Raw genomic sequence first — 20,442 nt, 5'->3', positions numbered from 1 at the left:
TGTTTCTTCAAGATATAGACAAGAAAATATGTCATTTTAGGTATTTTGTAAAGCAAGGAGGGAACACTAACTTCCATTCATGCAGAATAACCTTTTTTTGCTATGACTATACCAAACATAACAACCCAGTATCACACAGAGACAGTCAGGGAAGGAACATTTTACTGACGTTTTTATAACATAATATGACTTTTAATGACCTTTTTAAATGAAATGTTTTGTGACACACTAACAGTCGACAGTGATGAAGCCTACATAACACTGATATGACTTTCTAGTTTTCCAATTTTTAACACAATTTAAAGTAATGAAATAGAGACAGTGTTTGAAATTGATTGTACCTTACACCACTTGCACAAATGGCACACTGAACTGCAGTACGCGGTAGAACCAGTAGTAATAAGAAGAATGGCAACTTGTTATATGAATCTATTATTATGATTAAATTTACTAGTGATTATTTTGCTCGCTGGTGTATGGTTACTTTTCCATCCATCCATCCATCCATATTCATTCACTTATCCAGGGCCGGGTCGTGGGGCAGCAAGCCAAGCAAAGCACCCCAGATGTCCCTCTCTCAAGTGACGCTTTGCAGCAGGGGGTACAAAAAAAGAAAAAAGATGGGATGAATAATATTACTAGTAATAATATACATAGTGATAATATAATAATAAACAGATAAATAAATAAGTATGAAACAAATGACTGAAACATACGGTGCAGAAGAACAGCACACTAACTGCATACACACATTTCTGATTATTAATATGTTTAACAGACAATGTAATTTCCAAATTCAATGATGAACAATGGGAGAGATTTAGAAAATTTGGACTTATGGGTATTAGATGCACCTAATAGGATTAATATAATAATAGTTAGTTCAATTTGCTGCTTCTTGTTTTCATAATATAAAATAATATCTTTGGCTTCCAACTTAATTGTTTGTTTGAAAAACAGTCCTTCAGTTTTCTCCAGAACACTGCTATATGTAAACATTCATAAAATATATTAGTGTCCAGTTCTTCGTCTTTACAAAAATCACATCATATTCAAATTGATGTAAGAGTTAGTGGAATATATAATGCACAGTTTTGTAGTGTATTTCTCTTAATTTGTTAGGAATACCATATTTGTATAGAAGAAGCCCTGAAACTGCGTTCCACACACACTTTCCATATGAAGTAGCCTAGATTTAGTTCTGCTGTAGAAATAATCAGAGGTGTGGACTTGAGTCAAATGACATGGATTTGAGTCAGATTTGAGTCACAAATTTCATAACTTAAGACTCGATAGGACAAAATAAAAAGAAACTTGCAACTTGACTTGGATTTTAACACAAATGACTCGTGACTTCACTTGGACTTGAGCCTTTTGACTTCAACATAATTAAAACTCTTCCCCAAGCCCAAAGATTAAAATGTTATTTAATAAGTGTTTCACAAATCAATTAATTCATTTCTCAGTCAACAAATGTTAATGCTATTAATTTCCAGCAAGTCAGCACTTGATTCTCTACATCAGCTTCTTTTTGAACCAGACAGCATTCTCCCAAGATGCAGGACAGACCCATGAAGTACTAATGTTACAGTTAGAGAAAAATGATACCAAAAATAATTTTGTTCATGATCAAAAACACAAACTGCAGTATGGAAATAGAATAGAATAGAAAAGAATAGCCTTTATTGTCATTGTGCATTCCTGTATGACTTATAATATCTTCACTTACAAAGAAGGTAAATTCTGATTTTTGCACCTTTGCGTCATCAAAATCCCAATTTTGTTATTTTATATGTAATAGGAAAGGCTTTAGATGTAAAAAAAAAAAAAAAAAAAAAAAAAATCTCATTTATCAACAGCTTGTCGTTGGTTTTGAACGCACCCCAGTTGGTCTACTACCACTTCACCCCTACGTCATTTCCGTTACACAACCTTCTCCGAGAGTTTTGTCCAAGATGGCGTCAACGCAGTTAACGGATGAGGAGCTTTTCTCCGAATTAAAGCGCTTTGGTTTCACTCCAGGCCCGGTTACCGAAAACACTCGCCCGGTGTATCTGAAGAAATTGAAGAAGCTTCGCGAAGAGCAGCAGCAGCGGGGCTCCAGACCGGGCAAAACCCGTAGCAGCGGGGCCATCAACAGCACCACTGGCGGAGGCAACACGGCGGGATCCAGGCCAGCCAGCCATGACGTCACGCACCTGAGCTCTAGCAGGAGACCGGGCAGGAAGTCCACCGTCCTCGGCTTCAGCTCCGACGAGTCTGACGCTGAAACGCCACTGAAAAGAAAAGGCCTCAACCACAGCAGCAGGGCAGACCGAAGCTCCGGTTTTCCACAGCAACCGAAGATAAGGCCCGTTACGACGCCGAGTGTGGTTACCAAGAGTCAGTTTGGCGCTACGAGTACGCTAAATAGCAACAATTCTTCCTCGGGTCCGGGCGGACAGAGAAGTGTCTCCCTGGGCTGGGGAGTTCGTGCCAGATCCAGCCCCGAGGCGGAAGGGAGGGATTACGACGAATCGGGGGACGAGGACGATTATGAGGGGGAACTGGAAAAGAACTCTCGCTCTTTAAACGGTTGTGGGGCGTCTCACTTAAACACTAGCAAGCTAGCTGGGGATTACTCAGATTCGGACGAGGAGGAGGTTGGGGGCCTTGGTGTCGGAGACAAGCAGCGGGATAGGTTGGAGCCAAGACGGAGCCACCCGAAAGCGGAGTTTCCTTCCCACGGAGTGGGCCGAGGGTCCCAGACGGGAGGGGCAGCCAGACAGGTTAACCCGTCTGAGAGTCTAAATATGGTGGGGAGCCGGAGGGAGGAGGGGGAGGAAGACAATTCAAAGAGAAGGGACTCGGACCCGCCGGGAGGCTTGCGGAGCCACAACTTTCCCAGGAAGTCTATCTACGTGTCCCTCACCGACAACCACGGAGGAGAGGCCGGCAAAAACAACCACGTCGACGGCGAGGACGGAACATCCAGAAGCAGCACTAGTAGGTTCGCCATCGGGTTGAGACCGCGCTTCTCCAACTACAGCAGCCTGTCCCAGAACTACAGGGGCAACCACTCTAACCACACCGCCCCCAACCACTCATACAGCCAGGCGGTGCTGAAGCAGAAGCTGTCTGTCCCTGAGGATGAGCTGCTCCAGCAGTTTAAAAGGGAGGAGGTGGCCTCCTCTGGTAGCTTCAGCGCTCACTACCTGTCCATGTTCCTGCTCACTGCAGCCTGCCTCTTCTTTCTGCTGCTGGGCCTCATGTACCTCAGGATGAGGGGCTCTGGATCCTCGGAGGTGGATGGAGTCAGTAAGTATCTGACATCATGTGCAATTTAAGCTTTTCCATCGTTTATCCCCACACTGCAAACTATGTCTTCTAATCTTACAACAATTTTCCATCCCCTCTACAGTGATTGACAATAATTGAAAGATTGATGTGCTGCTCAGGGTTGGAAGTTAGCACCAGACAAATGCAAGTAAAATATGCAAGTGGCTGTGAGATTTGCTTCATTCATTCCAAAAAAAGGATTGTACTATTTGGATTGTATTGTGTGGCTGGTAGAGTTTTTGGATTCACCAGCCACAGTGGCAGGTGGACAAAAAGGTTAATTTCCTACCCTGGATGTGCTCCATGTAAACAGCCACTGAACACATCTGCTGTGGAACCTCAACTATGCTGCCCATTATGCAGAAAACTAATTTTAACTTTTTTTTAAGCTTAGTGCGGTTCACAACAATAATCAATTTTCCTGCAAGAAAATCTTTACACAAAAATATCAAAAGACTACTTTGAAAATCTGCAAGCTAACTCATCTTCTCCCACTGTTTGTTTCTTTACAAGATATCAGCCTGATTATATTCCAGGCAGGTAGCTGGCTAGTGCTAGTTACCCGACTACATGGTAGGGACAGACTGAACCTAATGCTCACTCAATTCCCATGGTTTCACCTCTTGCAACCAGTGACAATATCTTGTCAGCAAATGCAAACCCTGAACACATATCAGTGTGCACAGTCCTGGTTTCAATCTTCCCCCCTGCAGGTGCAATCACTACATTTGCTTTGTAATAGCCAGAGCCAGCTATTTGACAGGAACATAATCAATCTCTATGTAAGAATTGTCGACATACATGCCGGTCCGGTCCTGGCCCCAAATACCCTCTAGACGGTGTTGGTCCTGATGTGTTTGTGACCAAGCAAATTACTTTTAGCAGTTTCTAGGCAGTGGCTTATTGCTGCCCAAACTTTCACCCGTCCTCCCTGATGTATGGATGAAAACAACGCCCAGACTTCCTGTACTTGCACATTTAAAGTGTGACTTCCCAGGAAGTCTGCCAGTGCCAAGGGTTGTCCAAATCCACAATTCACTAAGTACACAGGGACTCTCTCTTTCTGCAGACTTCCAGAGAGTCTGCTTTGTTTGCAGACTTTGTGTGGAAGATTACCCATAATGCAAACCAATACTGACCAAGAAAAAGAAAGGAATAATAGCGTTAGTCAATAAAAATAATTTTCACATAATTTAAATAAAGATTGAGGTGGAAAATGGACATTAGGATCTTTTACAATTCTGAATAATTTCACAGATACTGAAAAATGTACATGCACTGAAGTACACACCTGCACAATCATGCAGGTTCCACTGATCCACAAGTGGCAGGAACATACAAGTTGTTTGCTGGCAAAAGCAAGAAAAAACTCAAACAGTATACATGGATGTAAATCATTTGACATAAAATAGCTTTTCAGATGTATTTCAAATGGAAGGAAATGTATTCTTGTTTGTTAGACTCAATGACACACACTTACAGTTTAGTGAGAAACACTGAATGTAAACACAAACTCTTTGTTTAGAAGAAAATTCCACAGGGCACCTTTAATTGATTAATCCTGTGGATCGACTTGCACAATGAATCGACAGTCAGATGTCAAGTTTTCTTAAGTATTATGTGTGCATCATGTGTGCAGGTAAATGGAGTTTGGAGGGAAAGTGTGGAGCACATTTCCCATTTCAGTGTAAACAGATAGCATCATGATTTAAGCTTTTAGTTCTAAAAAAAGAGTTATGTCCTCAGTCCACACAGTATGATTCACTCATGAATTCATTTAGTGACTGTGATTATGGTTATTGTAGTGAGATGGCAGTGCTCCAAGTGCCTCGCTGATGTGGTGAGGTTTCAAGGGTTGAGTTTCATGTGCAGACACTGACTCACGTGTTAAGTGATGTCTGAACTACACTCACATTCCACAGTCTCCAAACACGCTGTCTTATTGTTAAAGACCCAGTTTTTCCTTCTACTGATCCAGCTAGTGCCTTAACATGTGTGCTGTGTTCAGTTTACAGTGTGACCGTGCTGTTGTTACTGTCTCCTTGAATGTATCTCTCTTTCTCCTTCGTTACAGTTAAGAGCCACCCGTTTGGCAGCGAGTTTGACTCTACTTATGTAAGTACATATTTTCCCCTTTCCCCCGTTTTAGGTCTGTTGTGTTGCAAAGTTTTTGTTGAGCACAGGATGTTAGATGTGTACTTTTATCCTGGAATTAGATTGGAAGTGTAATGGATGTAAACGGTGAACATAGCTGAAGTGCTGCAGTGTTAATGAACTAAACTTGCTCTCCTGCCCATGCTGTGGTGAACTGTCCTAGAAGAGGCTTCATGCTTCTTACTCAAACTGTGAAACATCTTATCTTAACTGATACTGACTACTGTTAATAAGACACACTGGGTTCTAAATTTATTTCTTAAGTTCACTCAATCTTGGAGCCTAGATTGCAGAGGTGTCCCAAGCAGATCCGGGCATGTTTTAATGGCTGAAATCAAGCAAATCACAATCTGATCCTCTCTTTACTTTTCTGTGTTTTGTCCACCTCGGCCTGCTGGTGCTGTAGCGCCACACTCCGACACCAAAGTTGGCCTTTACAGTGTAACATTCCGGTACACATGCGAGTGAAAATTAGAGTGTGCAAATGTGAAAAATTATTTAGATGCACCAGTGAGTGGTTTGCAAAATGCATGCGTTTGCTAACCTCTGATGCTAATTATCATTAACAAAGACCAGTGTAAAGCATTCAGGTAGCAGCTTGTCATTTGTAGCCATCAATGATGGTCACTTTTACCAGTTAAAATGGCGAAATGTTGCTGGCAGGTCATGTAAGCTGATTAATGTAAATTTTGGAGCAGCTTAATTAAAGGCCATGAGAAAGTCTGCTGTGTGGTTGAAGTGCTTTTTGCAGTCTGTGTCCATACTCAACCAAAGTCACATTATCAAAGTTTAACTTTGATACATATCCAATTAAATCTTTAATTTAATCTTATAAATTTGATAGTTTCAAGCCAGTGATCAACTAGCTCTTAAAAAGAATAATTCACTTGCAAAATGATCATTTGTGTTAGAGCTTTTAACAAAGATCAGTGTGTAATCTATTACATTCTAGCTGTAAGTATAACAGTTTATTTTGAAAACATGTTTCAAGGACTAGCATTAGCAAATAAAGGGCAGAGTGTAACTATGACAAGGTGCACATCTTTTGGTCTGGAAGAAGAATGCAGCAGTGACATTGAAAAATGAAGCAGGCAAAGTGAAGCATTATTCAGATACATTCAATATGTTCATAAGTCTAGGCCTATACAACTTAATATGTTTCATAAGCTATGCAATGCTGTCGGAGAATATGCAATATGTTGCTGTGAGCTTTGAGGAAGAAAACACATTTGGTATTGTGTGATATGAGTAAAGTTTTATGGGTTTTTTAATAACAATTAATTGATCGTTAAATGTTACCAATGATGAATTAAGGAAAGTGCTTACAAAAGTGGAAAAGTTGAAGTCATGAAATTTTACAATCACATTTTCCAGGCCAGGAAAAGTCATGGAATTAGTTAAAAAAAAAATTTAAACTTCTGAAAAAATCTTTCGTTGCATACAATGAAATTGTTGCAGTAATCTTCCCTGGATAACCTTCCGTGTGATTTAACATAACAGCAAATTTATTTTGAGTTGCTGTTGACGTAATGTAGTTCTAATATGAGTCGAAGTGTGATGTTTTTTAAAAAACATGTACATTTCTTTATTTGCTCTTTGTGTCCCCATGGTGAACGAAGAATCCAAAAAAGGTGAACATTCATCCTGAATTGAAGTAAACTGAGATAGTATGATTAAAAATACGTCAGTATAGTCTCGTGCACGTCCAAGTAGTGTGCCTGGGCACGCCCCCAACTCTGCTCTAGCGGAGTGCAGTGCAGGCATGCTCGGCGCGCATTACTTGCAGGGGGAAATGTTTCATACTTTAGCATTTTAGTGAAAATGCGTTTTGGAAGTACCGAGCATCAGTTTGGATTAGAGACTTGGAATGTACTGAAGAAGTTGTGTATGAGTTCGTAAATGTTCATGAATTCAACATGATACACAGTGAGTAATTGATAAAATAATTGCCATTTTGCAGATGATGTTTTCTTTGAAGAAAATAAGTTGTGTCAGATTGGTATCTACAGCTATTATTTCAGTGTTTCTGATACGTATTTTCGGTAATCAATATTTAAACAGATATATGTATTGCATTAGACTTGGTATTGGCAGATCAGGATCAGCGCCAAAAACATAATCAGACATCTTTAATGCTACAACCATTTTTTCACCTTTCAAAGTTCCATCAGAAAGGTCTTCAAATGAACTAATAAATAGATATATGCTGTTGTGTTGGTAAAGTATGTCCACTAAGATTTTTTTCTCTGCAGAACAAGACGGAGAAGGACCTGATCCTGAAGCTGCTGCTCAAGCTACATGACCACCTGGCCCATGTTGCTGGTAGCTAATAACTCTATGCACTCCACTCTGTGTCCACTGACTAAATGACTATAGAGCTGTGTAAAGAAACAACACATTATTAGGCTGTGTAGCGAGTATGGGTTTTACAATCATCTGAAATGTAGCTAATATGGGTTGAAAATGTACGAAAACCTAACCCAACATTACATTGCCTGTCTCTGACAAGCAGTATGTTTACATGACATTAGAGAAAATGTATTTATTGCAGTAGTCTTACTAAAACCAGACTTTTAAACTACATGTTAACATGTTCACCTGACTGAAATTGTACTAAATCGAATTTCTCAAAGTTGAACTAACACCCAGATAATGTGATTGGGAGTTGAATTACTCCTGCATGTATACAGTCAATGTGACCCAAACTGGCCTAGGCGCTCTGTGCATGCTCCACAATTTCTACCTTGTGCTCTGACCCAGAAGTTGTAAACGTAACAGAACAAGAAGCCGCTGACAACATTGGGAAATCTACATCCAGAGCCGTGCATTTTTGTAAGGACTAAATGTACAGGGCTGTAAAGTTGTCCACCATGGTATCAGTTTGCTGCTCGCTAACCGTAGCTAACTTGTTTTTGACTGTTTGGTCTGTAACACAAAAGGTCAACCGGAAAAAGGTCCAGTACTAACAAGATGAAAGGAGGCATATCGCCACCTATCGTAGCAGAATCGCACATACTTAGGTCAATAAATTGATTCCCCTCCCGTGCTTGTATATTGAGAAAAAGACAGTAATCCAATTAAATGGCCTAGTTGAGTTATAACCGTAGCTGGACTTAACTCTGCATGTAAACATACGGAATGATTCTGACATTAAAAGAGTAACACATTTGCACTTTATAGGCTGTACACATGGATCAAGGAGATATGATACATGGTCAAATAGGCAAGAAGGTCCTCAGTCAGACAGAGCTGCTGACTGCAGCTTTTAATGTTGAGTAGAAACATTCTGGCATGACATCCTATTGACATGATCTAATAATTCCATATATACAGTAAAGGTCCAATATTTTAAATTTGCTGTAATACAAAGTATATGTCTCACTGCGCAGTCACTTTGTGCCTGTCATGTAAACATGAGTCCTAATCACTAGACGAACAGGCTGCAAAGACATGTTGTGCTGATAGAAGTGGTCATCAATGAGAATTTTCTTTTTTTTTCTTCACTGATGGTTGATATTGTGATTGCAGGCCAGCATGACTGTGGAGACCAGCAGCATCCAAACAGGAGTCTGTCCATGGATGAGGCCTCTGCATATTTACGGGTACGTCCACACATTAACTTCCCTGCCACACAACAAAACCTGAAACAGAGGCTGTAGTGTACAGTAGTGATGCTGAGTACTGTAACTTTCTAACAAGCAGATATTTCACATAACATGACCAGGTCTGTGCTTTACAATGGCCATGGAAATTTTGGAATTTGCATATCAGACAGGGTTACCTGGGAGCTTGAGAGTTTTTTTAGTGAAGCTTTTGAATTTTTCAGACGGGTTGCTTTTCAGTCATATAACAGTGTATATCCAACCTGTTTCCTGGTGAAGATGTTTTGGGTCCAATCTGAAGGATTATAGGGTATAAGCATAAGAGGAGCAGCCTTTTAAAGTTGTTGCATCAGTTTTCTCTTGTTCCAAGATAGATGATACATAGACTTATATCCACACAGCAACACACTGCTATACTTAATACACAAAGTTAGGGCTGAACAGTATTTCCTGCCATGATGAAAAAGCAACCTATCACTGCGGCTTGGCTCCACCTAGGCTACTACATGATAAATATAAATATATTTATTCAGTGCCTTTTTATTGGGCGTCAACTTTGCATTTAGACATGTACCGTGAAAAAATTGACTTGGGTGTAAATAAAAGCTCATTGTTAAAGTTACAGCTGTGAGATGCATGTGAGATGCATGTGAGATGCAAGCCTGCACGGAGCTGGTGCAAATGGCTGCGTATGTTAAAATGAGAGTATCTGTTGTGTGAGATGTGCAAGTGAAATACACAAAATATCTCCATGCTGCTCATCCGTAGTGATCCAAGTGTCCTGAAGCCCCGACATAAAAAGCCTGTAGCCTGTAGCTCTAACTGCCTCTCTGTGCACTGCGCTCACGTGTGCACGCCTGCGCGCGAGACCAGCAAAAGCACGTGAACACACATGAACACGGTGCCCATGTCTCATGGTCTTGTGCAAGCGTGCACACATGAGCGCGGTGCACAGAGTGGATGTAACTGTAGCTCACCATTATCTGGAGTCTATCAGCATCTTTTTGTCTTTGCTTGTGTGTTTCTGTAACTTGCATCCAGCTTCCAGGTGTGCAGTGAAGGGCAGCGTTCACTGCATTTACTATAGAGCCAACTGGAGTGTGTTCTCTCTCAGTGAGCTAAAAAGAAAACTGAGAATGTGAAAGATTACTGGAAGGCAGTATTACTATAGCAGGACCCTTCAGAGTGGAACTGATGGAAGCTGATGATTAGTATTGTTCCTCTCATCAGTATCATGTGTCTTTGTTCAGGCTCAGAATCAGGAGTTTGAAAACTTCATTCTTACGTCTCTGGAGTGGATCATCCGGACAGGCCAGGATGTTGGAATAAGGTAATGAATACATCACAGACGTATTCATCCTGGTCACATGCGTTGCATGTGACATCTCTACTCACTCTGCATGTATGTGTGTGTCTGTGTGTGCAGGCTGACTGGGCAGGTAGCTGAAGATCCGTTGATCGATGTGTCTGAGATCTCTCGGCTGGAGTCCACACATCCCAAGATGCCCTTCACGTGCCGCTTCCGACGAGCCTTCCTCACCGTCATCAGCAGAGTCTTCGTCATTGCAGTCGGTAAGATTCATCACGTCACATAAACAGCAGCATGCCTGGAACATGCGGAGGTTCACAGCTAAGAGTCTGCTCCCAAAGTGCAGTGATTGATTACTGCACCTACACCTGTTAGTTGTAGTTCCAGTGTCATTAATGATGACTGAATATAATTGACACCAGGAGATTGTTTAAAGAATGAAATGAAGAGGACAACCACAGCAACAATGACCAATATAGTAGGCTTGGGCAGTACCCAATTTTTCGTACTTTCATGCAGTCCTGAAATTTTATTCGGGTTATGGTATGTGATGGTATGAGTGGGCTGTGCTGAACCCACCCAAGTTTGCTACTTTGCGCAAGCTTACTTAGCTTATTCAGACCAGAGTGTTGCAGAGGTCTATTTTGAAAAACCCCGCACCCTCCCATAAAGCCCAGTACCAGAACTGACCCCTTACTCTTCATTATGTTTAAGTCGAAGTCGTACCTGTTAATAAAAGTCCCGTGACCCAACCTGCCCCCGTGATTAAACACACACAGGCAACTGTCACTCACATCAAATGCAGCAAATCCTGCAGAGGAGACATCTCTTCCACTCGTTGGGCTCGATGCCGGGATGATGTTAATTTTGCGCAGTCACTGCCAGGTTAGGAAACATTTTAGCATTTTAGAGAATGAAATAACATAAAAATGCCAAGATACACTTGAGGGGGACTGTAAAGAAAACAACAGGTGTTTGCTCAGTGTGTGTGATAGATATAAAGACAATTAAACATTAATCATTAACACTGGGATCACTTAAAATTAACATCCTTTTCACCTTTTATCATCAGCAGTAACAGTAGGCGCATTAGAATATAGTTTGGCTCCGTGCAGCAGAAGAAGCTGTTTTCAGTAGGTGTGTTTGACCCTGTGTATCCTGTGTCTTTGTGCGCAGTGGTTGGCCTTGTGTGGAGCGTGGTCTGCTACATGAAGTATCGCTGGAGGAGAGAGGAGGAGGAGACCAGGCAGATGTATGACATGGTGGAGAGGATCATTGGTAAGGAACATTGACCATTTACCTGACTGTCCAGCATGTGAATGTGTTTGCTCACAGAAATGGTGCCACGTCTTTAGAAACACTGCAGTTTGCACAAAGGTTGGGAATACTTCTCACTTTGATCTGTGATTGTGTATGTGTAGCACCAACATTTGTTTCATCACAAAGACTGGAAGCAAACCATGGAAACTGTGAAACTGTTAGCTATGTTGGAAGCAAGGAAGCAAAAAGTAGTCATACTCAGTATATTTATTTAAAGTATACAGTTATGTATATGTCAATGTCGTTCTTGCAAATGTCCAGGAGCCTCATTATAAAATGCACACTAAATGTTTGTGTGCAAACTGTGTGTATGCCTGCCTTTTAAATCCCAAATCAACCTGGAATTGTCTGCACATTGACCAGCCTCATATCGCGCCCTCTACACGCCCACATTCAACCATGAATGGTCAATGCAAAGCACCTTATTAATGCTGATGCATAGACATGAGCCGATTGATAGGTGTTTCTTTACAGTAAATCACGGCAACGACCGAGAGGAAAACCAAGACAGCGAATATTCCTGACACAGAAATCGAGGTGCTTGTGGGTGAGCTGGAGGTTAGAAAGCACAGAGTCTATTGTTAGGTGGGCAGAAAGGTAGGTGGGAACCTGTTGCTGCTGCTTTTTAATGCAGTGAGTTCATCAAACAGGACACTACCTGACTTTTTTTTTTTTTTTTTTTTTTCAAAAAAGGTCAGATCTAAAGGTGGATGCCAAAAAAATTGCATCCTGACATTTCTGCTTAATGACACAATCCTTCTGTGCAGGTGGTGAAGATGTGCTGGGTGAGAAGTGCTCCACTGCACTCTGTACTCCTGACAGCACACTCATGTTCCCAGCAGCCATTATGCACACAAAAACTCCTCCCGTTTAGACTACTGTAACTCTCTGTGCACTGGTATTAGTCAGTCCTCCATGTCCCGTCTCCAGCTGGTTCAGAATGCCGCTGCTAGGCTTCTCACAGGTACCCAGAGGAGAGACCACATCACACCTGTTTTGGCTTCTCTCCACTGGCTGCCAGAAAGTTCAGAGTTGACTTAAAGGTTCTCCTTTTTGTGTACAAAGCGCTTAATGGTCTAGTCCCATCCTACATAGCAGACTTTCTAACTCCCGATTCTACGCCCATGTCCCTCGGGTCAGCTGACCTGGGGCGCCTGGCTGTCCCACGCTCCAGAGTTAAGCTCAGGAGTGATGTACCTTTGCTGTGTCTGCCCCCCAAACTGTGGAACACCCACCATTGTGTCTTGAAGTCCAGGCTCAAAACCTACTTTTATTTAATAGCATTTGAGTCCCCCTGATGTGGTTCTCCCTGATGCGGTTCTCCCTGATGCATGCCTGTGTGTGTTGTGTCTCTAGATGTGTGAGCTGTGGACCTGACAGTTATGTCACCCATATGTATGCGTTTATTAGCATTTGATCCCTTTTGTACAGCACTTTGTCAACGTTGGTTGCTTTATAAATAAATTTGAGTTAAGTTGTAGTAGAGTTGAGTAGAGGATGAGACGGCACTAATGAAATATTGAGCGGGATTTGATTTGAGATTTTAGGTGACATATCTTTTGCAGTCAAAAGGTGCTGATGGAAAAGTTTTGGCTCACTGGCACAAACACAAGCAACACTGCTGCATGTGAATATTTATAAAGTGGATCTATGAGAAACGTGTGATATGTGGTGAGAGATCCTATATGTATAATGATTCCTCTCACATCTAATTTCCACAATCTGGCTTCAGTTCCCCACCTCACCATCCGTGTCACCAGTTTCCCGTCTCCAAAATGTGCTTTCGCATGGGTCCGAGTTTCCCTAAATGTACACACATTTCCTTGTTCTTAATAAATGTATGCTTTGAAAGCGGTGTACGCACATTTTAAGCCTTTTTTTGTGCCTATTCAGTGGTTATAAATGTGACCCCTGATGATTTGTCAGTTCAAATCAGTGACTTGCAGGTTTCTCTCCGAGTGCTGTATTCGAGCCTCATCCTTTAACCTTTCATTTTTCTGATGCTGTTGTTGTTCAGATGTGTTGAGGAGCCACAGTGAGGCTTGTCAAGAGAACCAGGACCTGCAGCCTTACCTGCCCATCCCCCATGTCAGAGACTCTCTGGTCCAGCCTCAGGACAGGTCAGTACTAACACAACCTCATCTGTATCTGAATCCAGATAGAACTTTTCACAAGGTTAAAAAGTATATCAGGGCCTTACATGAACATCTGCCATATAGTAAATGCAGTTTGAATGCATGAAAGTGATCATTAATGATCAAAGTAGTGCCCTTTCATCTTGTTAGTATTGGAGTTGAAAGATTAGTTTTTCCAGTTGACCTATTATGTCACAGACCAAACAAGTTAGCTTCAGTTAGCTTAGCGGCAAACTGGTACCGTGGTGGACAACTTCACAGCTCTGCACATTTCGTCCATCCAAAATTCACGGCTCTGGATGTAGATTTTGCCATGTTTGATGATTAAGTAGTGAAAAGTATTAAGGTGAGCCTATTAAATGTTCATACGGTATTTCACCATTTATTACACTGATGTTATTTCCTTGTGCTTAAGAAATTTGCATTTAATGCAAAATTTATTGCAGTGTTGTTAATGTGTCTGTATTCATGGGCAGTTACTGCAGAAATGTTACTTGGTCAGAATGCTGTTGTGACTTTTATGGAGAAATGACTGAGGAGCTTATTCAACCTGGAAGCTGTCCTGTAAAATTGTAAATATTGATCTATCAGGTGAGGAAGATGTGTCAGTATTTAATAGATAGTAATATTTTACAGGAAGAAAATGAAGAAGATTTGGGAGCGGGCTGTGAACTTCCTCTCAGCCAATGAGTCCAGGATTCGAAAAGAGACTCAGAGGATTGGTGGAGCAGACTTCCTGGTCTGGAGGTGGATCCAGCCCTCTCTCAGTTGTGACAAGACCTCGTTGATGCCCTCCAAAGTCTGGCAGGGAAAAGGTAACACACACTAAATATTTTCTAGTTGCTCAAAAGAGCATTTCACTCAAGTTGTAGCAATAACTCCTTCAGAAACATTTGCGCAGTCTCCCTCTGAGCGTGTGTGCATGCACAGTCCACAACAGTTTATATGGATATACCCATATATGCAGAGCTCATGTCCGTGCGAGGGTTGACTAGAGATTTAACAATCCTTTGATCGGGATTGATATATCAATTCAGTGATCAAAAATTCATTATAATCAATACAAAGTGAAAACAATTTTCATTTTATCGTCTTTAGGATACCCTTTTATTTTGAAATTCAGAGTCATCTTTAAGCAGCGCCAGGTAGATGGCAAGCAGCCAGTGATGATGAGGATAATGTTATTCGGCAGTGTGGAAATATTTCGATGTTGGGAAAAATACAGATCAATAGACAAAGTATATGCCATACAGAAACAATGCTGCTATGAGATGAAATACTCAGGAGACACGACATACCTGCCTGGCTAGGCATCTCACTCAGCTAACGTCTTGCAGCAACATTAGCTGCTCTGTTTGAACAACAACAAGCTTGTAGTCCCTTAGCAAAGCTAAATTGATAAAAAAAAAAACAACAACAAAAGCAAAGATATAATGTATTTTTTAGAGCATTTATTGTGCAGAATGCAGATCTCAAAACTCAAAATTAAAACCCAGTACTCTATGGTGCATAATGTCCCCTGGGATCTATATCAAAAGGTAATTTCCTTCTTTTAGCAAAATCCTAAATGACTGAGTTGTGTTTTTTCCACCTGGAACTTTATGCTCTGCCATTACTCCTCTAATCATCACGCTGTAACCTGTGACAGGCTGCTATGATACCACAACTGTCACACATTCACATATGGAGTTTTTTGTGGAGCCCCTAGCGTCACATAGGTTTACATTACCAAAGGTTTATGACAAACTCTCTTGCCGAAAACCAGCTCCCGTGTGTGCACGGCGAGAGAGGAGAGGGAGAGACGCTGTGCTGCTGCCAGAGGAGACACTGAATGAGTTCCCTCTGAGCGATAAGTCGCTAAAAGAGTCTGAGAAGTCCGGGGCTGTTCATAAAACATTAACTCACTCACTCACAAGTTCTCCAGCAACACATGTTGCACATGCTACGCTAAATCACGGACATGAACCAGCTCCTCTTGCTCCGCTGTCTCTGTGCTCGCAGCCATTTTCACACTGAGGCAGGTGCGATGACGTCATCGACGATAGGACGGTAGAGCGCAAATCTCTACCGTGGGCCAAATTTATATCATTTCTACCATCTACCGCATATACCGTGCAGCCCTACTGCTAGGCTAATTTATGTAATGTGATGGGGTGGGGGGAAAAATAGATACAGCATAGTATCGTGGTACTTTTGTGTGGCATTATTATATCGTCACACAGTGCAGAGTAGGGGCAGGAATCATCAGAGGATCCATGATACAATATTATCACAATACTTTAAAATATTATTTACTATTTTAAATATGTTACGATATGCTATTAAAATATATTTTATCGCAACACTTAGCATAGCGGAACATATTTAAAATCGCAATAATATTGTCTTGTGACTTAAGTATCATGATATTATTGCATCGTGGATCCTCTGGTGATTCCCACCCCTTCAGAGCAAGAATGCTTAAGCTTATGATGGGTGACGAGCAAAAAACAAGAACATTGACAGTTAATATTGATGATGACGCTGTTAATTCATGTTTTATGTGTGTTGGGAGAAGTTTGCCTCAGTGGCCCTCTAGTTAAAGGGGAAAAAAATTCATGGTTTGGGTTAAAATGAACAGATATTTTCCAGAAAGGATTTCTGTCAGAAAGCCCTGAAGGTTAACTTATCCCATGTGCTGTTTTATGTGTGTTAGTGTAGCTAATTGCACTTAACCAGTCACAATTTTTTACATTATTTATGTGTTGTTTTTATCTTTTATGGCCAAATGCAAAAAAGAAAAGGGTTGGAAGCTTCTTCTGTAACAGATGTGTTAAATGAACATACAATATTGTCTCATATCAATCGCAAACCTCTCAAGTGAATCGAATTGAAACCGTATCGTGGCAGACTTTGTGATATCAGTATTGCTAGAATATGGTATTGTACTGAAACTAGTGATTTACACCCCTAGAGCTGACATTAATCTCTAGCACTGTAGTGGGTGTGTGCTGTGGACCACAGTACACAGGAAGGCTGCTGTAGATGAACAAAGCAGGAAAAACCAAACATTTATAGTGGCTGTGTGTTGCTGTTGTACAGCACATGTGCTGTTATGTTCTGCTGGTTTTCATAAATATGTTGGTTATCTGATTATTGGTGTGATTTTGAAGGAGGTGGAACACATGCATGCGCTTTTGCTGTGTGCTGGCAGCATGAGTACTAGCAAGTTTGTGGAGCCCGTCGCAAGGAGCATGCAGCCGGCTTAGGGCCAGTTCATAGGGTCTGCTACGGTTCTTGTACGTCATCATTCACCCATTTCGACATGGTTGTACATGGACTCTTAAGCGGACGTCCACATATAGCCCATTTTTTGTGACCTTGTGAAACTTAAGCAAAGCCAGATGAAATTGTTAGTGTTGTTCAGATCCAAGAGAACATAGCATTACTGTGATTCTGCCTTAGCTAACACCAGACTACACTGAACCAGCTGTGTGTTGATTGAGATTTTGTCTTTCCTCCTCAGCTTTCCCTCTGGACCGGAGGAATTCTCCTCCCAATAGCCTGACTCCATGTCTGAAGATCAGAAACATGTTTGACCCAGTCATGTGAGTACCTGTTTGACGTGCTGTCAGCAGCGACCAAATGTTTCCCTCAGTTGACTTTTTGTCTGTAACTTGTTTGTATTTGTGTGTTCAGGGAAGTTGGGGAGAACTGGGATTTAGCCATCCACGAGGCCATCCTGGAGAAGTGCAGTGACAACGATGGTATCGTCCACATTGCTGTCGACAAGAACTCACGAGAGGTAGGCTTTGTCTTATGAGTGATGACCTCACATTGATGTCACACCTCCATGATGCTGGCCGCAGTGATGTCACACTATGCTTCCTGCTCTCTCCTCAGGGCTGTGTCTACGTTAAGTGTCTCTCTGCAGAGCACTCAGGGAGAGCCTTCAAGGCACTTCATGGCTCCTGGTTTGATGGTAAATCACACACCTAATAACACTTACATTCAGAGAACATCAGCAGTAAAAAAATAAAGTAAGCTGACTGTGTATCTGTGAGAGTGTTACTACACAGGCAGGTGAGAAGGTTATACACCATCCAGGCAGTCCAGTTAGAATATTTCATCCATGAATTTTGAAGGCTGACCAATCATAAAACAGTGAGCAACAGTTTGAAACACTGAGACAGAATTTTATAACTCAGAGGAGACAAACCCACCCTGCATTTTCCCCCCTGAATTGAGGCTAAAAGCATTTGTTATTCATAAAACAACACTTCAAGGACAGTGTAGTGCAGAATTCAGACATGAATTAACAAATTGTTAAATTTTTTTTATAGGGGCTGCTGCACCTGTAGCATCATGATCATTATTATTATTATTATTATTATTATTATTATGATCCAAAGTTGGCACAACTCACAGCACACAGAGACCCAGTGTGCCTCCTACAGTAGTAACTCACTAGAAGGCACAAATACAGCACCTTCCAGTTCCTTTATCTTTATGATACACTGAAAAAGCTTATAGCCCCAGCAGTCCAGTCACTTTTATTTTTGCGGGCCTGCCCTTGAAGACCTGTCTGCCTGGTGTGATTCTGTGGTTTTATTGCAAGATGCAACGCTTGCAGGCATTTGAAGTGTGTTGCCAGATGATGGCGCATTGTATGGTTGAGCCACTCGATAACCCTGCGTTTAAGCCCTTCTGTGAGGCAAACACAGCTTTCTAAAGGCAGCATAAAAACCGTGGTATGATTCCCACCATCTTTAAAGGCAAAAGTGTTTATATCTATTCTGAATGACCAAACATACCAACCTACCTAGTTTTACACCTTTACACACCTGTACAGTCACTGCGTGAAGTAGCTGTAATTATGACATCCATCAAAATAGGGGTGCTGCATCCTGAAACTTTCGAGAACAGTTAGATAAACTCTTCATTTGAAGCAGACTGAGGCTCTAAGGCAGGGACTCTCAAAGTTCTGATTTATGATGAAGCCTAACTCCTGTGACGCTAGTGAGGTGCCGCTAGCTGCCATGCGAACAGTAACTTTCTACAAACTGTCATTCCCAAACTGACAGACACTTGTTTGGGATTGCAGTTTGATGTAGTCTCCTGACCGCAGATAGTTAAAATATAATCCACACATTTCATTTAATGTACAGGGCCATGTTATGTTTCTGAGAGCTGCCATTGACCCACTGGCTGCATTTTGAGCAACAGTGCTTTAAGGCCATGTTTATTCTGACATCAGTGACTACTGTTCTGGTGTCAGGAATTTTGTGGTAAAGTCTTCAGAATCATGGATGTAGCGGTCAAACTGGACTGTCTGGATTATATCTCATCTTGTGGCCTGTAGCTACATTACACCCACACCTACACAGCTCACAGTGTTATTTTAAGTGCTGAACTAAGGCTTATTACAACAATAGGCAGCTCTCTGGCACAGACTATGATGATAAAACAAACATTTTCATAGCATTATTAATAGAAGAGATGCAACAGAGACATTTGTGTTCTTTATGCCCTGATCTTCATGAACCCTGAACTGGCAGTGCAAAAGGGACATTTGTATATTTCTTACTTGATTTTGTGATGTGACCCATCATTAACATGCTAACTGCCCTCTTGTGGTGTGGCATACAAATACAGACAAGACAAAAAGCAAGTCTTTCCAAAAGAAACCATACTTTCTTGTTTATATTAACAGGTGTTGATTACGTTTTAAATTTTTTCATATTCCAATTCCAAAATATGAATATTCTTAACAGTTAAAAGTTTTTGCTCTTTGAAATGGTATACGTCCATCATTATGCTACTATATTAGCATCATATCAGTGACATAAAATTGTCTCAAAATGACAATAATATCATATATTGCTGTTATTTATGGGATAATTTATCATCCAATAAAAGTAGTTATCACGACAGGCCTGATTAGAAGGTGATGTTATGTTCCCAAACAAAGGGCATCCTACCTGCAGCTTCCCACTGGCTGGTTGAGATGTTGGATCTTGGATGAGTGTTCCTGTAGTGCCCCAACTAGGGAAGCTGTAAACTCTAATGTGATGTCAGCTTCATGTATTAAAGAGTGCTGTATTGATTGGTCAGTAACATGCTCCTACTTGTGGGTTGACAGGTAAGCTGGTGACCGTGAAGTATCTGCGTTTGGACCGGTACCACCAGCGCTTCCCACAGGCCCAGGGCTGCACCACGCCTCTAAAGGCCTCCAGCCTCCACGTCAACACCACGAGCACCATGAACACCTCACCCCGCCTGCAGCACCGCGGCTCCGCCAACTCCTCAGGCTTCTCATGAGATCAGCATAAGCGTTAGATTTAGCATTGTCCTCTGTGCCCTCCCAGCATGACAGCACGAGTCTGCTGCTGCTCCTTCACTGCTTTATAACGGAGAAGACTTCAGTCTGCGTCTCGGGAGAGCTTTTATTTTTTGTTTGTTTTGTTTGTTTTGTTTTTCCAACACAGGATCGCAAGAGAAGTTGTTCAAGCGGTGCAGTGTTTGTTTTCAATAATCTTTGTATTAAAATGTCATGGATTTAACAAGGAAGCAAAGTTCTTGTGGAATATTTAAGATGTGTGCAGAGACTCCAACCCTCCCTCCC

At 41.5% G+C, this 20,442-nt stretch overlaps 1 protein-coding gene across 1 annotated transcript; it reads left to right on the top strand.

Annotated features, from left to right (window-relative positions):
* Positions 1 to 1,938: 1,938 nt before the first annotated feature.
* On the top strand, positions 1,939 to 20,442 carry lemd3 (LEM domain containing 3). The gene is made up of 13 exons (XM_033614968.2): positions 1,939 to 3,297; positions 5,393 to 5,433; positions 7,725 to 7,794; positions 9,001 to 9,074; positions 10,325 to 10,404; positions 10,501 to 10,646; positions 11,560 to 11,661; positions 13,721 to 13,823; positions 14,475 to 14,653; positions 17,344 to 17,425; positions 17,517 to 17,622; positions 17,721 to 17,799; positions 19,960 to 20,442. Exons 1-13 carry the CDS (start codon positions 1,956 to 1,958, stop codon positions 20,136 to 20,138), a joined length of 2,583 nt encoding a protein of 860 aa, XP_033470859.2. The 5' UTR covers positions 1,939 to 1,955; the 3' UTR covers positions 20,139 to 20,442.

Source organism: Epinephelus lanceolatus, chromosome 23 (assembly GCF_041903045.1).
Source record: "Epinephelus lanceolatus isolate andai-2023 chromosome 23, ASM4190304v1, whole genome shotgun sequence".
Classification (NCBI taxonomy): domain Eukaryota; kingdom Metazoa; phylum Chordata; class Actinopteri; order Perciformes; family Serranidae; genus Epinephelus; species Epinephelus lanceolatus.
Note: the sequence above shows the minus strand (reverse complement) of the source record. Positions and strands in the feature narration are given on the sequence as shown.

Excerpts from the sequence above, each read along its gene's own strand:
- lemd3 (XM_033614968.2), top strand. The coding sequence starts at position 1,956 with ATGGCGTCAACGCAGTTAACGGATGAGGAGCTTTTCTCCGAATTAAAG. Across the intron at positions 7,795-9,000 it reads CCACCTGGCCCATGTTGCTG|GCCAGCATGACTGTGGAGAC; the intron begins GTAGCTAATAAC and ends TTGTGATTGCAG. Across the intron at positions 11,662-13,720 it reads CATGGTGGAGAGGATCATTG|ATGTGTTGAGGAGCCACAGT; the intron begins GTAAGGAACATT and ends GTTGTTGTTCAG.